The sequence below is a fragment of the Osmia lignaria genome, chromosome 14 (genome assembly GCF_051020975.1).
Source record: "Osmia lignaria lignaria isolate PbOS001 chromosome 14, iyOsmLign1, whole genome shotgun sequence".
Classification (NCBI taxonomy): domain Eukaryota; kingdom Metazoa; phylum Arthropoda; class Insecta; order Hymenoptera; family Megachilidae; genus Osmia; species Osmia lignaria.
In genome coordinates, this window is record NC_135045.1 from 1,445,833 (window position 1) to 1,468,190 (window position 22,358).

Below are 22,358 nucleotides of genomic sequence, written 5' to 3' on the forward strand. Positions count from 1 at the left end.
TTTGAAATTATTTATTGATAATTGACAAGCAATTTTCCCAGTGGAAAATTGTTACTGGTCGATTTATGTATCGATTAGACGCAACTGGTTTTGGAAATGACTTAATCGCTCATAGAGAAAGTATGGAGGAAGCGGGGTTAATTGTTAGGCATAGCATGCCTCGACAGGTCGATGAAATCGATGCGGCCGGAATAAAAGCGTGTTACTGTTGCCGTAAGAAATGATGAGATCTATGGGCAGGAAATGTGACGTAGCTTGAAACTATTTCACTTAAAGTAAGTTCACGATCGAATCAGGCTTTCCCTAGAAAAAATTCTCAAAATAGGAATCGTTAAATTTTTTTCCAAGAAGACGTTCTTAAGTCTAAAAATGATAAAAATGAAAAATACGAATTTGTTTCTTTCGGAAAAGTATATCGTACCAGTCATCTCGCGGTAATAGAAATAAAAATGATAATTGATTACGAAGCTGAAGCCTATGTCATCAGCTGCGAGCCGTGTTCTATTACCTGTTAGCCAGTTGGGCTTCGAATGGCTGTTACTCCATCCATCTAGCAGGACATGCAATGCGTAACAACGAGCGAACTTCATCAAAATTTCTGATCGATTCGCCGTAGGCTTCCCTTATGAGCGATTAGGATACTTCGAGCAGACTAATCGTCGAGCTAACGTTCTTAAAAGCAAGAGTATCCGGATGGAAAAGCTTGAACAATTGCCACGAGGCTCGAGCCTGAGCCATCAAGCGACCGCTTCAATCCGTGTCTCATTTCCTGCTCGTCAATCCATTCCGGAGGATGCTCTCGCAGCAAGATCGCGTCTTTAATCAAGTACCATCAATTTTATCTATCGTCTATAACAATGAATGAGATTTATCAAAATCTTAAGATTAATCTCTTTGGAAAATAAGAAAAATTGATATTTTTTTTTATAAACGCCAGCAAGCAACAGGCAATGTAAATTTCTACTAATTAAAAAATATTAAAGTTTGAAAGAATCTTAAGATTTCACTGAAAGGAAGAAAATCTTAAGATTAATGAAATCTCTGAAAATAAAAGATCAAGAAACACTGATAAGGATATCCTCATAAATCCCCATACGAGCCACTCTGAGAGGTAATAAACAAACTTATCTTCAGGATCTACATTTCAAAGTATCAAATTAACTCGAACGTAGCAAGAATCTGCTCCGTTACCTGCTACCTTGTCTCCAGCTACTCTTCCACTTAAAAATCATCGCACTGACCGGTCAAACGAAGACGCGAACGACCATATACGGGTCGAACAATCGTTCGAAGAAAATGAAAAATACGATGATGCATGAGCGTTTCTAGCGACTTCCGAGCTGTTCGAGTCTGCGAGCGTGTATGTCCACGCGCTTCAAAGAATAACGTTCTTCCTCTCGTTGAGCGATAGCATCGTCGTGACCCTTCGAGCAAAGTCCTCTTCGGACCCTCTTCTACAGGGTGTTGGAAAAAATACATTTGTCGACTTATAAGGTAAACGGTATTCTACGCTTTTTCTAATTGTACATCTCTACTTAGATTTAGATAGAGAGTTCCATTGATATATGCTACAAAATTTTTAATATTCAAATCACAGTAGACTTTTCTTATATTGCCAGTTACGGGGGTTGAAATTGGGAATATAGGAAGAGCTCCTTTCTACGATGATAGAAAAGGATCTCTTTTACTGTTTTAACACCCTGTATACCATGACTGAGCCATCCTGGTGACCGTTGTCCGTGGATATACAGGCATCGACGTGGGCTTCGTCGTGATCACACCTTTCGGGGTCAACGAAGGCTAGAACAGTGAAAGCAAGAAGAGCAAGCCGGTATGAATAGGGAGAGGGTTCAATAACCTGAATAAATATATAATAAATCATAGGATAGGTAACTCGGTGCTATTATTATCACGTAACTCGCGATGTTTCGGTGTAGTAAATGCAGAGAGAGAATTAATTTCAGGTTCGAACGGTTCTCTGAATGCATCGTCGACGGGATTCAATGCTATTCAATGACACGAATAAGGAAGTTACGGTAGCGGGTAGTATGCCGCGAGTATCAATCGTCTTCGCGGATGATTTACAGGCTGAAGCTTTTGAAAGCTGCCAGGACGAGACATTTTGGTGCAGGATGTTATTAGAAATGATTTGTTTTACCTTTGGAAATTTATTTGGAAATTATGGAGTATTTGCGTAACTGGAATCTTTTTGGGGGTGAGTTAGGTTTCCTGATTTTCGAACTCAGAACCTTAGAATTTTGGAATTCTGGAACTTTGGGATCTTGGAATTCTAGAATTTTGAGATCTTGGAATTCTGAAATTTTGGGATCTTGAAATTCTGGAATTTTAGAATCTTAGAATTCTGGGTTTCTGAAATCTTGGAATTCTAAAATTGTGGTATTGTTGAATTTTAAAAATTGAGATTGTGTAACGGCTTCCCAACAGAAATTCTCACGGTATTTCGAAAGAAATCGCCACACCACGGGACGTGGTAATCATTGATAAAAGAACGCGTTGCAAACGAGAATCGTTCCGTGGTTAGAATCCGCAAAATGGCATATCGGGAACGTTTATCCGGACGAGTGGCGAATGAAACGGTTCGTGCACGCATACGCACATGGCTGATCTAAATTGAATAGACATTTTGCGATGTAACGGGCGACATTATCCACCCCGAAGGGAAACACCGCCCACAATAAACCTCGCATGGCCGGGATCCTCGAACGCGTTCGAACGCTTTCACGTCTCCATTATCTCCTCTTCCCCTTCCGCACGTTTACGCGTTGGTGCACGCTCTAACTCTGCAATTGACATGTTTACCAGCCTACGAATACAGTTTTATCACGGACAAGAGAATACGAACCTATAAAATACCCGTCTGATATTCAAATTCAACACTTTAACCGAGCTATTAAGTTGAAAAAAGAATATTAAGAATATCGATGAAACATTTATAAAAGATAATAGATAATATAAACCTTAAGCTTTAAATTGACATAATACCGTAATTATGTCTTCAAATCCTGTCAGGCTTTTCCTGTGTTTGAAAATCAACCACTCGATAACAAGTTTGTTTCTGCTATTCGATCACAACTTGTCGCTCTTCCATACTTGGACGTTTCTACATCGAAAATAAATCAATTAATCGTAATTATCATGCGATCGACAGATAGCCCGAGATCGCAACGCGAACACGAGGGAAACGGTGATTAACGATCCGTCGTCGTTTTAGCCAATTTCATTGGTATCTGATTCGATGGAAAGGCGAGTCCGCGTGTCGTTCGTCTTCCTCCTCTTTTTTTCACATTCGTTTCCTCCATTTAACCGAGGAACGTTCCCTCTCGATCGACGCTGACCGACAGGCACGAGCTTTGATCGATCGATATCGAAACTGGCCGCGTTCGACGAGGTTGTACCATTAATCGGTCCGCGTGTTTCAGCATGGAAATTCATCGCTGCACGAGGCGTCCTGGCGCGGATACAGCAAAACCGTGGCAGCGTTGGCGAAGGCCCTCGGGACTCAACGCACACCCCTGCACGCGAGGAATCTCGCTGGATTCGCACCTCTTCACCTCGCCTGCCAAAACGGCCATAACCAAAGCTGCCGCGAACTCCTGCTGGCCGGCTGCAATCCCGACCTTCAAAACAACGTGAGTGATCGGCTAGTTTGCATTTCCTTTTCTACCCCTAACGGCTCGGCTGCTATGCTTTTTCAATCGAGATTTAATGCCGGATTAAATACGAGATACATTGGAGGTGTGTTTTCACCGAGAGGGTTGATTTACGCATGGACCGATCCTTTTGCGTGTTGTTTATGAATTTCGTTTTAATCATCGAATCGCTTTTATTAATATTAATGAATTTCTATATTTCTTTTACAGTACGGAGATACACCCCTTCATACCTCCGCGCGATACGGTCACGCCGGTGTCACCCGGATCTTAATCTCCGCTCTCTGTCGAGTCTCCGATCAGAATAAAGTAAGTGTCTGTATTTATAAATGAACAGCAGCAATCAGATGGTTCCTGTAAATAATTCTTCTTCTACTGGAACACAGAACGGCGACACGGCGTTACATATCGCAGCGGCGATGGGCCGTCGCAAGCTGACGAGGATCCTGCTAGAGGCCGGCTGCGATCGGAGTCTGAGGAACAAGCAGGGAGAGACCGCGAAGGACATAGCGCGGCGCAAGAACCTGACAGAGATATTGGAGATAATCGGTAAAGCGCGAAGCAAGAGTAGAACGCGTAGCAAGAGCCGGGAGGAGGAGGCTGGAGGAACGGCGGCGGCGGCGGCGGCTGCGGCGGCAACGACGACGACGGTGGCTACAGCGGACAAGGTCGACGGGAAAAGCAACAAGAGCGAGAAGAAGCGAGAGAAGACCGGTAGTGGGACCAGCGGCAGCAGGGACAGTTGCTCGAAGAAGGAGAAAAAGAAGCACAAATCGTCCGGCAAGCAGAACAAGGTCCACTTCGAGAAGGCTGTGATGGGCAGACAGTGGTCTCCCTACGGTTGCCACTACTACCCCGATCCGGAAGCGTTTCCTCAGCCGCGTTTGGACTCTCTGCCGCCGGATCCGTTGGGTCGCGGTGAACAGTACTACCTAGACCTGGCTGGGAACATCAGGAAGGGTCCGGTAGGAGTTGGCTACACTTGCTATTGCGCCCCGTTCTTCAGGCATATGGAGGCTAAACTAGAGAGGGACAAAGCTGAACTGAAAGCCCACATAGATCAAGCACACGAGAGGCTAGACCTTAAGGTAGCCAATCTCGAGAGAAGAACCAAAGGACAGATCTCAGAGCTGACCAGATGCGTGGCCGCTGAGAGATCCAGGTGCGACGAGAGGCACATGCACCTTCAGCAACGTCTCGCCCGAGGTGGTAGAGGTAGACATAGCGAGAGACCTTCGAAGACAATGACCAACGATCAATCGTTCCCTCCGGCTCGTGCGAGGTCTTTGGAGGACCTACTCGACGACAGACCACACGACAGGAGCTTCGAAATCCCCGGAGAGACGTCGATTCATCGAGGCAGCTTGGACGACCTCGATATACCAGCCATACCACGGCTCAGCAAGTCCATGAGGGATCTACCATCCGGTTCTGGTGTCTCGAGGTCAACGCTCAGGGTGCTCGACGTACCCGCAAGACTGAACGAAACGTTCGACGGCGTGATCAAGCAAGATCGCAGTTCCCCGCTTGGGGCCGCTTCGTCGCCGTCGATCGGATCCAGGCAACAGGTTCATCAACAACGCGTGAGTGTCTATGCAATTCGAATTTATTTCGTTTAGTTTCACTCGATGTTATTATTGTAATTTTATTTAGGATCCTTTGTCTCGGGATCACGGCATAAACTCTTGCCAAGACGATAGCAGCGGGACCAGAAAGAACGAGGACAGTTCGAACGAATGGAGGTCATCTGGGCGACGCAGTGTCCACGAGATGATCAAGAGATTTCAACAAGTACCTGGCATGCACAACGGTTGGCGTGGTCAGCGTTCAGGAAGCAGCGAACCGACCAGCCCCGAGCACAGTCAATGTTCCCAAACTCAAAGGGTTCAACCTCAAGGAGGTGTAGCGAACAGCTGGCGTGGAGAAGGTATTATAACTCTTATTTCAATATCCGGGAATATGGTTTACCGTATGTTTACAAGTGGTTAGTGTATTATTAAAATCACAGGTAACGACAGCGAGAGCAGCGAAAGAGACGACGACGAGCAACCGGAAGCATTAAATGGAGGGATCTCCGGGAAAGGAGTGATATCAGAACACGTGCATTACGACAGCATCGCCAGAATGCCATATCGGTCCCGTAATGCGGTTTATAGCCCGACACCGCCTTTGCATGATGCACATAATGATTCTGGATACAGTACTCGTATGTATGGTTCTAGCAAAGGTGCTTCACCATCGCTATCAGGTAAAAGCGTCCCTACCACTTATGTTAATAAATATTCTACCCTTGTAATTAACTCTCATAGTGGATACAGAGTCATTTAGATCTAACCTACAGATATAAAATAAAATAATAACACTAATAATCAGTATATAAATTAAAAATAAATAGTTCCAGTGTTCCAATTTTTGTTTTTTTTTTTGTTTTTCTTCTTTTCTTTAGGTCAATTAGAATGCGACGTAATTCTTCCAACAAGTCCAAATGCATTTCCCAGCGGTGAACAACTGGCTGCACTGTTGGAACAACCAAGGAACCACGATCTCACAGTCTACGAACGCGGTGCTGATAATTGTGTAATTAATATTGGAACCGCGAGTCTTGTTTAAGGAAATTCAATGTTCGTTTGTTTCCAAAGACATCCACATTTTACACTAACGATACCTACTCAGGTGTTAATATAATTTAGCAAAAAAGAATGTACTTTCAAGGATTAAAACGTTGTCTTCTTGTAAATAATTTATAGATATGAATTGTACAATTAATGAAACATAGGATTATATTAAGACTTGTCCTTTCTGTAGGATATATGTATTTATTGTTTAAAAAAGTTTTATATACAAAGTTTTAAACAGGTCACTGAAAGATCTATTCAAAAGAACTTTCGTTTCCGTACGACTATAATTAGACTTCATCGTTTCAAAATTAAATGTACTATGCATGGATAAGCGTGATTAAATAACAAATAAGGTTTCTAAAAACGACTATTTAATTTTATTTACAATGTAGATGAAGTGAATTCCGCTATTGATGAATGATACAAAGGCGTGCCCGTTAACGTCTGCATATTACTACTAGAAATTTTTACAACAACATAATCACCACTCTTGATCGGCCTGGTTACATTAGAATCTTTTTCGATAGGTATACTCGTACAGGGAATTAATACTCGATTGTTACCATCGTTTCTTCCTTGAAGAATCTCATTAGATCTTTTGCTAGTCTAAATTAAAATGAAAATTCAATTGTAAAACTGTTTCAATTGCAATACAATTTTCTAATATGATTATATATTATTGTAAATAGTTTACCCTTTCTACAAGTACGAGCTGCAACTCCCCGATCATTAATTTATTCAATTTCTCAACTTCGCTCGTATACACTGAAATCATTCTTTGAAGTCGATTCTGTTTCACACTCGGTTCTATGTCATCCTTATAACGACGATGTGCAGTAGTTTTCTAAAATGAATAATAAATGTTTAAACACTTTTGTAATATGTAAAGCTTTCACTGAATGTCAATTACCTCTCGCATGCTATATGCAAAAAGGAAAGCTTTATTATATTTTATTAATTCTATCAAAGACAGTGTGTCTTGAAATTGCTCTTCCGTTTCTCCACAGAATCCAGCAATAAAATCACTGGAAAGGTGAATATTTGGAACAATATCGCGTATTTGATGTACTAAATCTATGTATGCCTCTCGTGTGTATCCTCTTCTCATTCTTTCTAATACTATTGAATTACCACTTTGCGCGGGTAAATGAATTTCTTTACAAATATTTGGCCTTTCCGCTATTAAATGTAGAACTTCATCTGGAAAATCTTTAGGGTGCGGCGATATAAATCTGAACGTAATGATTTTCTTTAAAATTATATTAGATAACAACAGTTTCTCTTTAGATTAAAACTATATTTAGTACCTTATCCTCATCTCTGGGTTAATACGAGAAACCTGATCTAGCAAATCGCAAAATCGACGTCCTCCCTTCTTACTTTTGTATACTGTTTTAAAACCTTTGGCTAAATTAGTTTCTACGGTATTAGTTGCGTAAAATTCCGACTGCGATGTATCCCTGTAACTGTTCACATTTTGTCCAAGAAGCATTACTTCTTTCACACCTTCGTCAGATAACGATTGAACCTCTTTTATTATACTTTCGATCGGCCGTGATCTTTCTCTTCCTCGAGTAAACGGCACGATACAATACGTACACATATTATCGCAACCTCGCATTATCGAACTAAAAAGTATTTTAATGATATTAGGTAATTGTAAATTATATGTTACGACAGGATAATATAACATTCTATTATGAAAAAAAAATAAAGAATTACACAAATGCCCTGGTTGACTCTGGATCCAATCTAACTGGAGTAATGTCTGCGTATGTTTCATCGAACGACAAAAGAACGTTAATAGCTCTTTCATTTTTTGGTATAGACAAAAGTCTTGGTAAATCTTTATAGCTATCTGGCCCTGCTATTATATCAACCAGTCTTCCCTTTTCTAATATTTTATCCTTTAGTCGTTCTGCCATGCATCCTAACAGATAAATGAATTTATTTAAATTAAATACAATCCAATGAATCATTTATAATGTTACCTAGTCCATACCTAGTAAACCAATTTTTGTAAGAGGTCCCTTCTTCTTTTTTCTAATACCATTTAAACCCTGTAATTTATTCCATATTTTCTGTTCTGCATTGTCTCTGATAGAACACGTAACAAGCAGAACTATATTAGCTTCTTCTAATCTTTGTACTTTCTCATAACCATGAGACTTTAGAACTGACCATATTATCTCTGTGTCGTTCACATTCATTTGACAACCATATACCTCAAAGTAAACTGAGACACAAAAAGAAAATGTTAAATTAATTACATTTATAATTATTCAGTTATCAAAGATACTTACTTTTTTGACCACTGCCATCAACATTTTTTACATAAGGAATATCTGGAGCAACAATAGGTTGATTAAGAGTTTCAGTATCAGGTTGCAAAAAATCTCTAAGGGAAGGCCCATTCTTTGATAACTCTTTGAACTGTTTTAAGTCAGGATTGTTGCTTTTAACAATCTCTTTTGAAATCTGTGATTGTGTTACATCGACTCCTAATGTTTGACATTGTTGGAAATTATACACACATATACTCTTACATTTTCCAAGAAATAAGGTCTTTGACAAATTATAATACGAACTGGAAGGTTTAATTTGTTTTAATGATTTCAACACAATTGTACAGTTCATATTTAACATTTATTATAACAATATAAAGTATATGCAAAAATACATTCGACACACCACGAGCATGCTCAGCGTCCCTCCAAGGAAAATGGCGCTCCAAGCCGACAGAGGAGAAAGGAATAATAAAATATGATTACTTTTAATTTTTCTTAGTGCATTTCGTTTGTAAATCGTTTGTGATTGATTGTGAGTCTATTTTTAATGTTTATGACAAATTAGTTCTTTTGTAATTAGCAATTTTATTTCAATCATGATGTGAGCCGAAACTTTTTAGTAATTTTTTATAATAAACAGATTTTGTGATAACTGATAACTGTAATTGATTGGAAATCGTTTGTGATTTACAAATATATCATTTTCATTGTTTGTGAGTGAATAATTTCTTAATCCTTTACAAGTTTGTGTTATAATAAATAATTGTAGTGCGCATGCGCTACAAATCCGGTCGTACCCATCACTACCTCGAACAAGTGAGTTTCACGATTTGTTCGTTTTTAGGTCTTATATTTCGCTAGATCCGGTCGTACCCATCACTATTCCGAACAAGTGAGTTTCACGATTTGTTCGGTTTTAGGTCTTATATTTCGCTAGATCCGGTCGTACCCATCACTATTCCGAACAAGTGAGTTTCACGATTTGTTCGGTTTTAGGTCTTATATTTCGCTAGATCCGGTCATACCCATCACTATTCCGAACAAGTGAGTTTCACGATTTGTTCGTTTTTAGGTCTTATATTTCGCTATTTGCTTCGGGGTCCCTGACACCCCGGTGGCATAATATCGGTATGCAGCGTCATTGGTATCTCGGGGTCTCAGATACCCCGAATGCCGTAGTGTCGGTAAGCAGAGTGTTATCGGTGCTTCGGGGTCCCTGACACCCCGGATGCCAAAATGTCGGTATGCAAACAGTGTGACGGTGCTCAGGGGTTCCTGACACCCCAAGATGATTTTATGTCGGTATGCAGGGATAGTCGCTGGTGCTTCGGGGTCCCTGGCACCCCGGATGCTATATTATTGGTATGCAAAGATAGTTACCGGCGTTTCGGGGTCCTTAATACCACAATATGATATCAGGTCGGTACGCAGATGGCGTCATTGGCGCAGCGGGGTCCCTAATACCCCAAGATAATATCAGGTCCGTATAAAGAGGGGCCAACCAGTATAATTTGTTTCCAGAGTTTATTTAATTTAACTCATTAATGTTTTTTGCTTATTAAATAAGCTCATCGAAGGGGAATAACATTTATGATTATATCCCGCTTCTGAGTCTTAGCCGAGGACCCCATTTATTTTACTTTTTCCAGTTATTTATATAATTTTATCCCTCATTATAGGCCAAGGCCATCTCAGTATCCCTTACATCCTTGCATTCTTTCCATCCCAGCATTCCTTAAATCCCTGCATTCCTTACATTCCTGCAACCCTTAAATACCCTTTTTTTTGGTATTTTTTTTCTTAACATGGTGGAAATCTTCAGAAAGACACCATCAGCCCCCCTGGGGAGGGGCAGGAGGTAGTGTGGAGTTTTTACCCACTAAAACCGCCACGGCGACCTGCACTAGGGCGGTAGGGAGGGTCCTTTAACCCTCCGCCGACATCGGGGGCCACACCCGCTGCCGGCACCACTTGGGCCCCGTGCAGTGGCGACCAGGGCCACAGCCCCGGGCCCCTACGGGATTCCTTTACATCCCACGTTCCGTAACATATCTGCACCCCTTACATCCCTGCATTCTTTCCACCCACACATTCCTTTCATCCCTACATTCCTTACCATTCATCGCTTCATCCCTTACATCCCTACATTCTTTTCATCCCTACATTCCGTATATCTCTTCATCCCTTAAATCCCAACATTCTTATCATGCCTACATTCTTTCCACCCCTACATTCCTTACATCTCTGCATCCATTATAATAAATATATTATAAAGACAGCTTCGAGTAAAGGTAAGTAAAGGTAAGTTAATTCCTTTTTTCGAAAAAAACAGCGCCCCCTAGCGGCAAAAATGTGAACTAAATTTTCGATGTCGAATCAGCGCCATCTGGTTTTGAAAAAAGGAACTAAAGCATGCAGTAATTTTGGCCCTCTGGCGGCAAAAATGTGAACTAAATTTTCGATGTCGAATCAGCGCCATCTGGTTTTGAAAAAAGGAACTAAAGCATGCAGTAATTTTGGCCCCCTGGCGGCAAAAATGTGAACTAAAATTTCGATGTCGAATCAGCGCCATCTGGTTTTGAAAAAAGGAACTAAAGCATGCCGTAATTTTTGCCCTCTGGCGGCAAAAATGTGAACTAAAATTTCGATGTCGAATCAGCGCCCTCTGGTGTCGAAAAGGGGAACTAAACCTTGCTCCATTTCTGGCCCTCTGGCGGCAAAAATGTGAACTAAAATTTCAATGTTGGATCAGCGCCCTCTGGTGGTGAAAAAAGGAACCAAATTTGTATAAAATCCCAGGCCTTATAGCCGCAAAAATTTCAACTCAATTTTAGGGAGGTACTGGGATGTATGGAATGCAGAAATATATGTGATACAAGGATGTACAGGATACAGGCATGTAAGGGATGCAGGGATGTAAGGGATGTTGGGATATAAAGAAGGCAGGAATGTGAGGAATGCAGAGATGTAAGGGATATAGGGATGAAAAGAATGCATGGATGTAAGGGATGAAGAGATGGAAGGAATGTCGGGATGTAAGAGATAAAGATATGTAAGGAATGTAGGGATATAAGGGATGAAGCGATGTAAGGAATGTACGGATGTAAGTGATATAAGGATGTAAGGGATGCAGGGATGTAGGTGATATAAGGATGTAAGGGATGCGGAGATGTAAGTGATGCGAGGGTGTAAGGGATGCAGATAAATTAAATAAAGTTCGAAAGGAAATTAGAGAGTATGTTTGTCAAGTTGATCCGCATCCCTCGGCTGTCGGTATAAGACTAAGAAGGTCGCACCTCGATTTAGGTCAAATTTCTCATTTTGAGCGGTTATTACTGTGTTTTAAGTTTGATTTTCATGTATATTATGTTTTTAATTTATTAAAAATCAATCAGTTATTGAATGTTGTATATATATAAACAACTGAGGAAAGAAATTACGTGAATTTAATAAATAACCCAGAACAGAAATTGTGTAAATTAAATAAATAACCCAGAACAGAAATTGTGCAAATTAAATAAATAATTCGGAAAGGAAATTGGATAAATTAAATAATAACGTAGTTGCTTTCTTAAAATGATTTATTTATCAAGGCACGTGAGGTCAATACAAGTTTATCTTACAACTATTTTAATGATGTTTCGGTCTTGTACTAATTTTAATTAATTTATAAAAAATGGTCAGAGGGAGTCAAAATTATGTCTTTTCAGTAGTCTATGCGAGATGCGGTAAAAGAGGAACTGGTAAAACAGGTACGATTATCATACTGACCCGATATTGACCGAACTCGTTCGATCAATTTTCGAGTAGATTTCGCCGATTTTTATTAGATGGCGCTGGTTGTTTATCTGCTTTCGGTAAACCTGTCGGTATGTTATCGAGTAGTTTTCGTTGTTTGTATATGGATGGCGCAATGGTCGAATTCGGGACTGCTTTTTATGTCGAATTAGTTTTGAAATTAAACTGTAATTAAGGTTTTAATTTGGTCTAACGCGCCGAAGCGCGAAGCGGATAATTATATTCTTCATCCTTATCCTAGTGATTTTATAGAGGATGTAGTATCAGTCACCGTTGCCAGAAATAAGTCGAAAATGGTCGAATAAGAAAGCTTCATTATAAAGTCTTCATCTGGCAGCGATGTTGTATAGTCAAATGTAGTTGAACACATTTAATTGTGCATTGGTCAGTTAACGTAGAATATGCAGGTAGCAAGAAAAGATAACTGCAGCTACCGTAGAAGAAAAGATGGTCAATTTTCAAATTTTCGAACGCCATATAAGTGACAAGAACAAAGATTTTTGTACTTACTATGATTTCGTATAGTTTGATCTTCATTGAAAAATTCAGTTCATCCATAGATAACTTCAAAATCGAGACAGACTATTGAGTATGTAAAAGTAGTCAGAGTAAACCTACTGAAGAATTAAAGGATGTTCATTAACGTAATAATCAATATTAATAAGTAGTTCAAAGTTTCATGAATATCACAGCACATCCTCTTACTATACTTCGTTCAATGACAAAACATGATTATGCAGCTAACTATTAACAGCTTTTATTCGTAACGATACGGATGTTCTCAATTTTACTAAACCAGAATCTCCTTATTTCGTATACGCGACTATAACGAACTTGAATGTGGCCATTAAAAATTGTAGCAATGATCCTTACACTTGCTACCAGGATATCTGTAATAACAATCTCGTTAATCGTCACTAGTTATCCTTTCCTACATATGTCACCTATTCATTATTACTTTAATATTAAACCTTTTACTTCAGCATTATCCAGTTCATTCCCCTTTATTATACTATCTACCTTCCAATTGAAAACTGGTCATTTTATGGCGTCCATTATAAAAACTCTTAAACACAGTTCTCTCAGTAATCTTTTTCGATGTAAAAAGAAATCTAAACTTACAAGATGTTAACAATCATTCGTCTAAGGCGCGAACCGGCTAGGTAGCCTTACCGACAAGTCCCCTAACAGGACTAAAACGAGATGGTCTTTCTTTCTTTCTTTCGTCCATCTCTTTTTTACAACCACCAACCATAGAATAAACAAATCTTTCATGGTATGCTAAAATGTACATATCAAAAGGTATAAATACGTACACCATACATATGTGTGTGTTTAGTTAAAGTGCAACCGTGTCGCTGCTGTCAGTTTTTTCCATACACGCGCATATCGTACAGGTATGTATTTAAATCTTACATTGTAGAGTAGATGGAAAGCACATTACTTATGAAAAAGAAAATTATTATAAGATGAACGATAAAAGTGTCAAGTTATCGTTCAAATCGCATGAATAAACACAGGTGCCATAGGTTCATCGATTGCGGTTATCCAGTGCCATATTTCTCGTTCCATAGCGTGGCGTTTATTGCGCAAGATCCGATCACCAGCATTTCGCCATTTTCGTTGACCATTCAACAGTTACAATGAAAACGGCTATAACCTAACTTCGACTGTTACGCGAGCTACTGTATATCGATTCATCTTGATCGTGATCGAGAATCATCAAGTGTGATTAAAATTATTTGAAAAAAAAAAGCTACGAGTTAAAGATTGTTTTTACTTGCCATTTTTATTCTCTCAACTGGTCCTATCTTATTCGCGTGTATCGCCGTAGCGGACGTTCCTACGGATTTTGTAAATAGAATATCGTATCAATAATATGTGAGTATTGTTACTTAATTACACATAATTAAATACTTAATTCATTATAAGTATAATCATTTGATAAATGGTAGAATTCAACACGAAGAAAGTTGATCAAATATGTATATTTAAAAAAAAAAATGCTGAATGTAGTCTTACATTAGAAGATACTGAAGTTCCTCAGTTTCATGTTCGCCGGAAGCGAGCGTTTCTTTCCGGAAATGATAACATTTTACGGCGTTGAAACAAGAAGAACTCTGCGGTAGTTTTTCTAATTTTTAAAACAGACGTTTAAACGTCTTAAGATACTTTGCATTCCATCACGATTAATGCAGATCATATATATATATGTGTATATATATATAACAATACAAAAGTATTCATCTTCAAAACAGATGACGTATCAAAGAATGAGGAGCGAGAAAAACAGTAGGAAAACGAAACGATAAGAAATAATTGTTTCGAGAAAGAAAACGAAGCACGCTAAGATTTCTAGCGCGCACGATTTCCCAGCTTCTATAGACCCGTTTCTGTTCATCTCCTGTCTCGTTCTATTTTTGGACCGTGCATAGGTACGCAGACGTTTAAGCGATTTCATAGTAACAGAAGCCGAGGCAGGCGGAGGCAATTGCGAAAATCGTGGCATCGGTATATAATGAAAGAATCGTCTTATTCTTGATGAACAACAGAAGCTTAAACGGCTGACAGATAAAACGTTTCTTGTTCTTGAAATGTCGTTAACTCGGTTAACTACAGGGGCGGATCCAGAAACTTTGCTCGGGAAGGCTAAATACGTAAAACTATATTTTTGAATATTTTTTTTTTTTGCGCAAACTGAAATCTGTTTATAATCTATTTATAAGAACGTAAAAGGTAGAAAATTGAACATTAAAAAAAGATTAAATGTTTAATATTAAATTATAGTTTTGTTGTTTTAGGTCAATGGTATACAAGAAAAATGGTGCAGTAAGATTACACTAGTGAATAAAATAGGAATATGAGGAACAACAAGATGCCGCAACGCGTGAAAAGTGCGTCCAACGAAAACAAAGTGAAGATCGAGGAAGAGGCTTCTACATCGTTTCCTCTAACTGAGAATTCCGGCGAAGATGATCCAAACGTTGCCGAAGTACGAAATCTTGCGAAGCTTGAAAATATTTTTGATCATACTTACAATTTTTAGGTACCTGCTTTTAATGTAATAGCCATTTGTATAAATTGTAGGTAGTCCTCTCAAACAAGGGAGGGCCAAAATTGATCCATCGCGGTTTTATGTACACGTTGCACAAAAAGCAACCGTATAATATACGATGGAGATGCGTTGGCAGAACGATGCATTGTAGAGGTAGCCTTATCACGACTACGAGTTGTACAAAACCGAGGGTACGTATGGAGCACAACCATAAGCCAGACTTCGCTGCCGCTCAGGTTGCCAGGAAACGATACTTGGCTCTTGGCAAACCTTGCGTATTAACAAGTGAGTTTACGATCTTCTGTCCAACGTCCATTTAATTCGTCTTCTCTACAGAACATCGACGAAGCAAAATATTATTATTTTTACCATTATAAAAGCGTCACGTGTTCCACAGATTTAGAAGGGAATCAGAATTCTATGAATGCACCACAACGGATGATCCATAAAGAAAATGATGTCCCAGAGGAGCAGGAAGGAAGACGGCGGACCACGCGAACGACAGCTAGAAAAGGTAAGTGTTTATTAAACAATATTGTATTATAATGTGTTACGTTTAAATGCGTGTTTTGTTCAATTTATTTTCTAGCTTTTAATGTATTTAATAAATTGTTATACAGAATATTATTTCGTTGAATGGTTCTCCAGAAGAATTAATCTAATTCCTTAATTTTAGTAGTAAATAAATGCTTAATGGTTAAAGATTAAAATTCGTTAAAAATAAATAACTTTCCAAATATTAAAATTAAAGGATCGTTCTCTGTATATTACTGAAATTACAGTTGTAAAATTTCATTAAAAGAATGAATTTTAACATGAAATAATCGTCCAATTAGTATATGCGATTGAAACGATTGAAAATCGCATATAGTATCCCATCATCGGTTTGGTAAATTTGAAATTGACCGCGTTAGAATGTGAAAACGATAAGTCGACTAACGAGCGACGCATTTTAATTGCGTTCTTGTGTTTTGTCTTAAGATGGCGGGCATCTTGAAGATGCGCGCGAAAAAAAGGGAGCCGTAGAAGCTGCCGATCGATGAGAATCCGTGCGGTGAGCCCGAGCGAGTCGAACGTGATCAGGTCGGTTAGTAATTCCTTAGCGAAGAGAGACCCGGGAACGCGCACACGATAGCAACACGAAACACGGTACGGATAATATGCGTCGACGACCGGCGGCGCCGTCGCACATGCGCGCCCTGACGCGCCCCTGTTCGTTCACCGATTTCGATTTTAGTCACTCCCGGGTTCGGCTTCGAGGAAAATCGTTCCGCTCTCGTAGCGAGAGAGCACTGTCGAAACTCGTTGGGAAGAAAACGTTACGCTGTTAGTAACGATTCTGTCGATCGAGTTCAGATAGACGCGTTATTCGCTAACACTATTTTTCATTGCGTTCGGCAACAATCTTCCGGTCGTGACGAATATACATATATATTTATATACGTTCGGAAGGCATACCACACGAAACAGAGAAAGAACGAGAATTTTTAGCGGTTCTGTGTCCCTCCCGGCCGCCGTGAACAAGGAACAACGAAAAATTCGATACCGGTAAATCGTGGAACGTTTGCACGGCAAAAGAGATAAGATATACAGGTTGAAAACACAGTTAGGCTAGTGTGTCGATTTTATCGAGAATATCGAAGAGAAGAGGTAAAGTTTCGATATACATACGTGAAAAATACGAATATCACCCGTTTGGTAATCGTTAGGTCCGAGGATCGATAAATTGTCGCGTGGTCGTCGTCGTCGGTAACAACGGCTCTCGTTGACGGGACGCAGCACGAAATCGAATCGGTTCGTAGCCGCGAATCGAACGAATTCGATTGGGTTAAGTGATACTTGCGAGAAACGACGAGCAGAGGAACAAAGACAGAAGGAGAAAAAAAAAGCAGAGGTACGGTAGACAAGCAACGTAGCAGCGGCGTGTGCCACTCGATACCCGTGCTCGCTCGCAACGGTTGCCATTTTATAGCCGGTCGCTCGTAAGAGATCTTCGGGGAGGCAAGAAAGAGAGAGGGAGTGATTAAGTAAGAAGAAAAGAGCGAATAAGAGAATGCGAAAGAGATAGAAGGAGAGAAACGGAGTGAGTAAGATCCGAGGGAACGTGTAGACGGAAACGTCGTTTGTAGATGGCTAAAGGGAGGGGAGATTTAGAAACAGGAAAGAGAGGGGGAGAAGAGAAGAGAAGAGAAGAAAGGCTTTACAGATGGTGTAAAATGTTTTTGGATCGTTTACGATTATGCATATAGATTTGTAGAAAAAATTCTTTCTCCTTTTTTTTTTTTTTTTGTTTTACCGATTTTATGCTTCCAATTTTTCAGTATAATATATATCGATCTACTGTCTGCGTAATATACGTGTACCGTACTATCGCACGTTCTCATCGGATAAATCGTTAATACGTATTATCCGTACGTCGTCTGCTGAATGACACGGTGTGCTAAAAAGAGGAGGGAGCAATAGAAAAACCTTGAGAGGGAAGAAAGATAGTGCGTAAACGCGCGTATGTGTTTTATCTATTCGCCAGACGACTATTGTTGGCTCTTTTAATAGAAATAACATATCTATTATATATTTAAAACTATGCAATATAATCTACACTTTACCAGGTATAAAGATCCTATATTGAAAAATTGAGAATTTACTGGATATTTTAACGATGTATTGTTTCGGGTAGAATCGGATAATGAAATAATAAAAAGTATTTTATTTCTCGATACCTCTCATTCGCATTCTCATAAAAGGAAATGCTCAGTTGATTATCATTGAATCGTCATTTAATAATAACCACATGGTTTTTGATTTTTCCCTCAATTCGAAACGAGTTGAATGCTGTATTTATCATCGACCATACCTCAATCGTAATCTAATTAAATTATTTCGGGGGCAAATCATTTAAAAATGTTTTCATATGAAATCGTCCGAAAAAGGATATTTATCTTTGATAGTGTTTTGAGAATGTCGCGTGTTTTTCCGTCCCGTAGAGAGAACATACGGGAACACGATCAGCGTTGAATCGGGATCTAAAAGAGCGCGAAAACGAGCAAAACGGCCACGACGGCGGGTCGGCTTGTACTGGTGGCCTGTAAGGACACCGTGAAGCTGACTGCCCGCCGTCTCCTGCAGGAGCAACTTGACAGAAATCGTCGAACCGTCACCGCCACGTCTTCGAACGAGAATATCCTGGAGGGTATCAGGCTCGAGGACATAGCCATGAAACAGGAACCGGAGGACGAGGATGATTGTTATCTGGAGGGGGCCGAAATGTCCTCTTCGTCGCCACCTCCGTTGACGAACCGTCATACGGTTAGCACGCATCGTGTTCGTTCACATGCACGTAGTCTTCGTGCTATGACCAACCCGAGCGCGGTTTGGGCACATTTTGACTTGTGCGCGAACGATCCGCTGCGTGCACAGTGCCGTATATGTGGAGCGGTCGTGGTCAGAGGCGGTGCTAATCCACGACAGTGTGGCACCACGAACCTTCATCGTCACCTTAGGGTACATCACGGTGGCAGACTCATTGGCAGTCGCTATCACGGTAATGATAGTTGGTTCTCAATGGTGATTTTCATCAGGAGAAAGTGACATTGTGTAACAATAGTTACAATCGTTTGGACTTGTTGGTAAAAATACTGTAGTTTCTGTGTATGAGTTTAGAGTATACAAGAATAAAGTTTGTACGCATTACATAAATAATATTGTAATTTGTATTTGATACGCTTTCTACTTTTGTTTTATTTTTTTTTTTTTTTTTTTTTTTTTTTAATTTTTTTTTGAGTATCAAACAGTCTGTGCGATTGTTTGTATTTTGTTGGGACTCCTTTTTGATATTTTCTGGAGAATCATTGTAACATAGGAAGATGTACTTTTTCTTATCGTTAGTATTCTTGTGAATCTGGTTGTTTATATTATGAATAACGAGAGCCTCTTTCTTTTTAGTATTACAATCACCATCACAGTCCAATACAACTGGTAAAACTATAAGAATAGCAGCACAGTCCTTGGTAAGACCTCACCTCAGGAATATTGCGCCTGCACCTATACAGCAGCAACAGCAACAACAGCAACAGCAACGACAACCAAAGACACTTGTGTTAAAAACAATACCCCTTAAAGTAAAACAAGTTGCCCCTACAACCATTAAAATGCCACCTAGACAAACCACTCAAGGATTACCTCATAACATTGTACACCAACAGCCTACAGAGGTATAGATCAATTTAATGAAAGTAAAAGATATAAAATCGCACATACATTCAATTAATCATAATTTTCTATTTCAGGTTTGTTTAAGATGGAACAGTTATCATAGCAACATGCAAAACAGTTTCCCATCTTTGTTAGACTCTGAGCAATTCGTTGATGTTACCTTGGCCTGTGAAGGCCGTTGGTTAAAATGTCACAAGATGATACTATCGTCGTGCAGCGATTATCTAGCGGATTTATTACGCGAAAACCCCTGTCAGCATCCGATTATTTTAATGAAAGATCTGAAATTCTGGGAGGTTGAAGCACTAGTCAAATTTATGTATCGCGGTGAAGTTAACGTTGCCCATGATAAACTGCCACAACTATTGAATGCAGCTGAAGCATTACAAGTAAAAGGATTAGCTGGACCAAATCCTTCATCTCAGGTGAAAAACCACTGTTCTATCCCTTCCAAAAAATAATGATACACTTGTCTGATGAAATGAATCGTTACAGAATCCAAAGCCACCGTTACTTATACCGCAATCAAAGCCAGTATCTCAACCAGTTCCTCGAGCCTCATCAGAGACCAAAGAGAAAGCTTCTACTTCTGGCGTTACTACGCCTTCTAGTCCGAAACGTGCACAAAAGCGACAACATACAGAACCCACCGAACCAAAACCATTTACCAAGATACGCTTACAACGACCCGTAACACCTACGTCGCCGGGTGTTACAGTGAAGATGGAACCGCTGGATATACCTTTAAGCCCAACCGAGATATTCCCCGAGACTACCGAAGACTGTTCGACACCGTCGAATTTCGACAAACTAATGAGTTTACACGAAGAAGATGATCCGGGTGGCAACGAGGTGATCGATGGCGAAAGGGAAATTAATTTCTGCGAGATACCCGAACCACCGGATATAAACGACAGCGAGGACCAAATGGAATTTGTACCTACAGACTTTTTAGACCAGGAACAAGACATAGTCGAAGAAACGGAAACGGCATCCAATAAGGATAACAAAGAGGAATCTAGAGATTATAGTTCTGTCGAGCTTGAAGACGGTGAAAGAAGCGAAAATGAAAAGGAACCATGTTCAAAAGAGAAAAAACCTGTTTAGTAAGATGATCTATAATATTCAGTGCTTCAATTATTGTTTATGAGAAAGAATTTAACGAGATTTACGTTTCGAGCTTTTAGTTTTTTGAAAGGTTCTTAGGGTTAATTATTATTGCTATAAAAGTACCTTACAAATTCTTCGCCTGAGATTCATTTTATCGATTCACTTTTAAACACATATACATATATTATTTTTGTGATATTGTTTTACGTAATCTATCATTGCAACAAGCTTTTAAGCTTCGTTTCCGATTGAACAAATATATGTATCAAAACTCAGTCGTTCGTTCTTAGAGAAATATGAAAGGATATTTCATTAATGTTGTAAATAGAAGAATATATGCGGTTGAAGAAGTAAAACTATTTTTACCACTTGCTATATGAATTGTAGCAGCTATACATATATACGTGTATATCTTTCAAGCGTTTTCTGCGAGTTCATTGTTCAAAATTCATATTTCTATACAATCGATTACGCTGGAAAGTACGATTTAAACGATAATGATTGATTAATTGTACATATTTATAAAAGTATGTATAACCAGTTTTATTGTGTGACACTTAGGAACCGAGTATTGTACATGACCTTTAATGTCTTTAAGTGTAATCATAATTTATTTGCGTAAAAGTTAATCCATACTTTTATATTTCCATAAAATTGTAATTCGTATACCAATATCGGTGGTCGATTAGACGTTAATTAATCGATTCTTAAATTGTTTCTAAGAAAGTAAACTTTCTGTATTTTAATCTGATATGTACAAACACAATGAAAGTTTTAGTTGCACCTGTTGACATCATTTAATAAGTTTTACAATCTTTTCATAATTTTTATCGAATCGAAATATTTAATTTTGTTACTGAATCAATGAAAAATCGATGCATTTATAAGGTGTGATAAAAATTCCTTTTCATTAGATAAGATTGTAAGATGGATTCATTGGAGTGTAGATTGATAATTCTTTGTTATCATATTTTCTGTTGCGTTATAACACCTGTTTTAGGTTCCTAGATTATCATTATTATTTTAAATTAATTTGGAATTAATTAATTATATATGTTTCAAATTATGCTTAAATGTAAGCGTTCTAAGTATATGATACGTATTAAATCGAAAATAGTTGCAAAATTACGTTTATTGTAAAAAATTCATATATAACCGGAAAGTATATGTACATTATAACATGTGAAATTATGTCTTATAAATAAATTGCTATAGCAGTATATAGCAAATAAAACTGTGTTCTTACAATTTCCCTAAAAATGATATTAGAATTAGCAGTTTAAAAGAATATAAAATTTAGATTGTTATGTTGATTTTATCTCATTAAAAGATACCGTATTTTCAGTAATTACTTGACCAAAGTTTTGGCATAATTATAAATTAGTATTATAATAATATTCATTTAATAATTGCAATTAAAATAGATTTGTATAATTCTAAAAACCTGACAACAATGAATGAATAAATAATCGTTTATTTATTTAAATCGATTCTAAATATTTAAATTAAAATTTATATGTCATACCTATAGAAATTGAAGGGTAACCATGGTCGATATTGGCATTCAACAAATCGAATTCTTTGTACTTATAATAATATAATATAT

General features: G+C 38.7%; 3 protein-coding genes and 1 long non-coding RNA gene across 20 annotated transcripts in view; 2 read left to right on the forward strand and 2 right to left on the reverse strand.

Annotated features, from left to right (window-relative positions):
- dgo (ankyrin repeat domain containing protein 6 diego) overlaps positions 1-6,481 on the forward strand; it is an 82,783-nt gene extending 76,302 nt beyond the window's left edge. For all 9 annotated transcript variants that reach the window (XM_034335460.2, XM_034335461.2, XM_034335467.2 and 6 more), the window contains 6 exons: positions 3,441-3,650; positions 3,882-3,980; positions 4,058-5,254; positions 5,325-5,598; positions 5,680-5,919; positions 6,118-6,481. In XM_034335460.2, the coding sequence (XP_034191351.1) occupies positions 3,441-3,650; positions 3,882-3,980; positions 4,058-5,254; positions 5,325-5,598; positions 5,680-5,919; positions 6,118-6,281 (2,184 nt within the window). In that variant the 3' untranslated portion in view covers positions 6,282-6,481. The remainder of the gene's footprint in view (positions 1-3,440; positions 3,651-3,881; positions 3,981-4,057; positions 5,255-5,324; positions 5,599-5,679; positions 5,920-6,117) is intronic.
- A 189-nt stretch (positions 6,482-6,670) lies between these two features.
- On the reverse strand, positions 6,671-9,114 carry LOC117609305 (CDK5RAP1-like protein). Its single transcript, XM_034335471.2, has 7 exons — positions 8,593-9,114; positions 8,292-8,525; positions 8,012-8,219; positions 7,597-7,917; positions 7,200-7,521; positions 6,984-7,133; positions 6,671-6,895 (listed from the first exon to the last, which is right to left on the reverse strand). Exons 1-7 carry the CDS (start codon positions 8,933-8,935, stop codon positions 6,671-6,673), a joined length of 1,803 nt encoding a protein of 600 aa, XP_034191362.2. The 5' UTR covers positions 8,936-9,114.
- Positions 9,115-12,149: 3,035 nt separating this feature from the next.
- Positions 12,150-15,495, reverse strand: LOC117609128 (uncharacterized). 3 transcript variants are annotated; one of them, XR_004582517.2, is made up of 4 exons: positions 14,398-14,535; positions 13,081-14,218; positions 12,886-12,992; positions 12,150-12,805 (listed from the first exon to the last, which is right to left on the reverse strand). It is a non-coding gene; the product is annotated as an uncharacterized LOC117609128 (long non-coding RNA). The 3 variants fall into 3 exon arrangements; XR_004582518.2 differs by lacking the exon at positions 14,398-14,535 and adding an exon at positions 15,413-15,495 and having other exon boundaries at positions 12,886-14,218; XR_004582516.2 differs by having other exon boundaries at positions 12,886-14,218.
- LOC117609127 (uncharacterized) lies at positions 14,690-21,918 on the forward strand. Of its 7 annotated transcripts, none has more exons than XM_034335040.2 (7): positions 14,690-14,810; positions 15,177-15,367; positions 15,463-15,715; positions 15,828-15,944; positions 19,373-19,641; positions 19,717-20,067; positions 20,138-21,918. In XM_034335040.2, the coding sequence occupies exons 2-7, from the start codon at positions 15,236-15,238 to the stop codon at positions 20,747-20,749; spliced, it is 1,734 nt and encodes a 577-aa protein (XP_034190931.2). In that variant the 5' UTR covers positions 14,690-14,810; positions 15,177-15,235; the 3' UTR covers positions 20,750-21,918. The 7 variants fall into 7 exon arrangements, with proteins under 7 accessions (XP_034190931.2, XP_076548096.1, XP_034190930.2 ...); XM_076691981.1 differs by lacking the exon at positions 14,690-14,810 and adding an exon at positions 14,909-15,032; XM_034335039.2 differs by lacking the exon at positions 14,690-14,810 and adding an exon at positions 15,094-15,111.
- The last annotated feature ends 440 nt before the right edge of the window (positions 21,919-22,358 follow it).

Coding starts and splice junctions, on each gene's coding strand:
- LOC117609305 (XM_034335471.2), bottom strand. CDS start 8,935: ATGTTAAATATGAACTGTACAATTGTGTTGAAATCATTAAAACAAATT. Junction 8,526..8,592: donor TGATGGCAGTGGTCAAAAAA/GTAAGTATCTTT, acceptor TTTGTGTCTCAG/TTTACTTTGAGGTATATGGT. Junction 6,896..6,983: donor AGCTCGTACTTGTAGAAAGG/GTAAACTATTTA, acceptor ATTTTAATTTAG/ACTAGCAAAAGATCTAATGA.
- LOC117609127 (XM_034335040.2), top strand. CDS start 15,236: ATGAGGAACAACAAGATGCCGCAACGCGTGAAAAGTGCGTCCAACGAA. Junction 15,368..15,462: donor ATGATCCAAACGTTGCCGAA/GTACGAAATCTT, acceptor TATAAATTGTAG/GTAGTCCTCTCAAACAAGGG. Junction 15,945..19,372: donor GCGAACGACAGCTAGAAAAG/GTAAGTGTTTAT, acceptor CTTTCTTTTTAG/TATTACAATCACCATCACAG.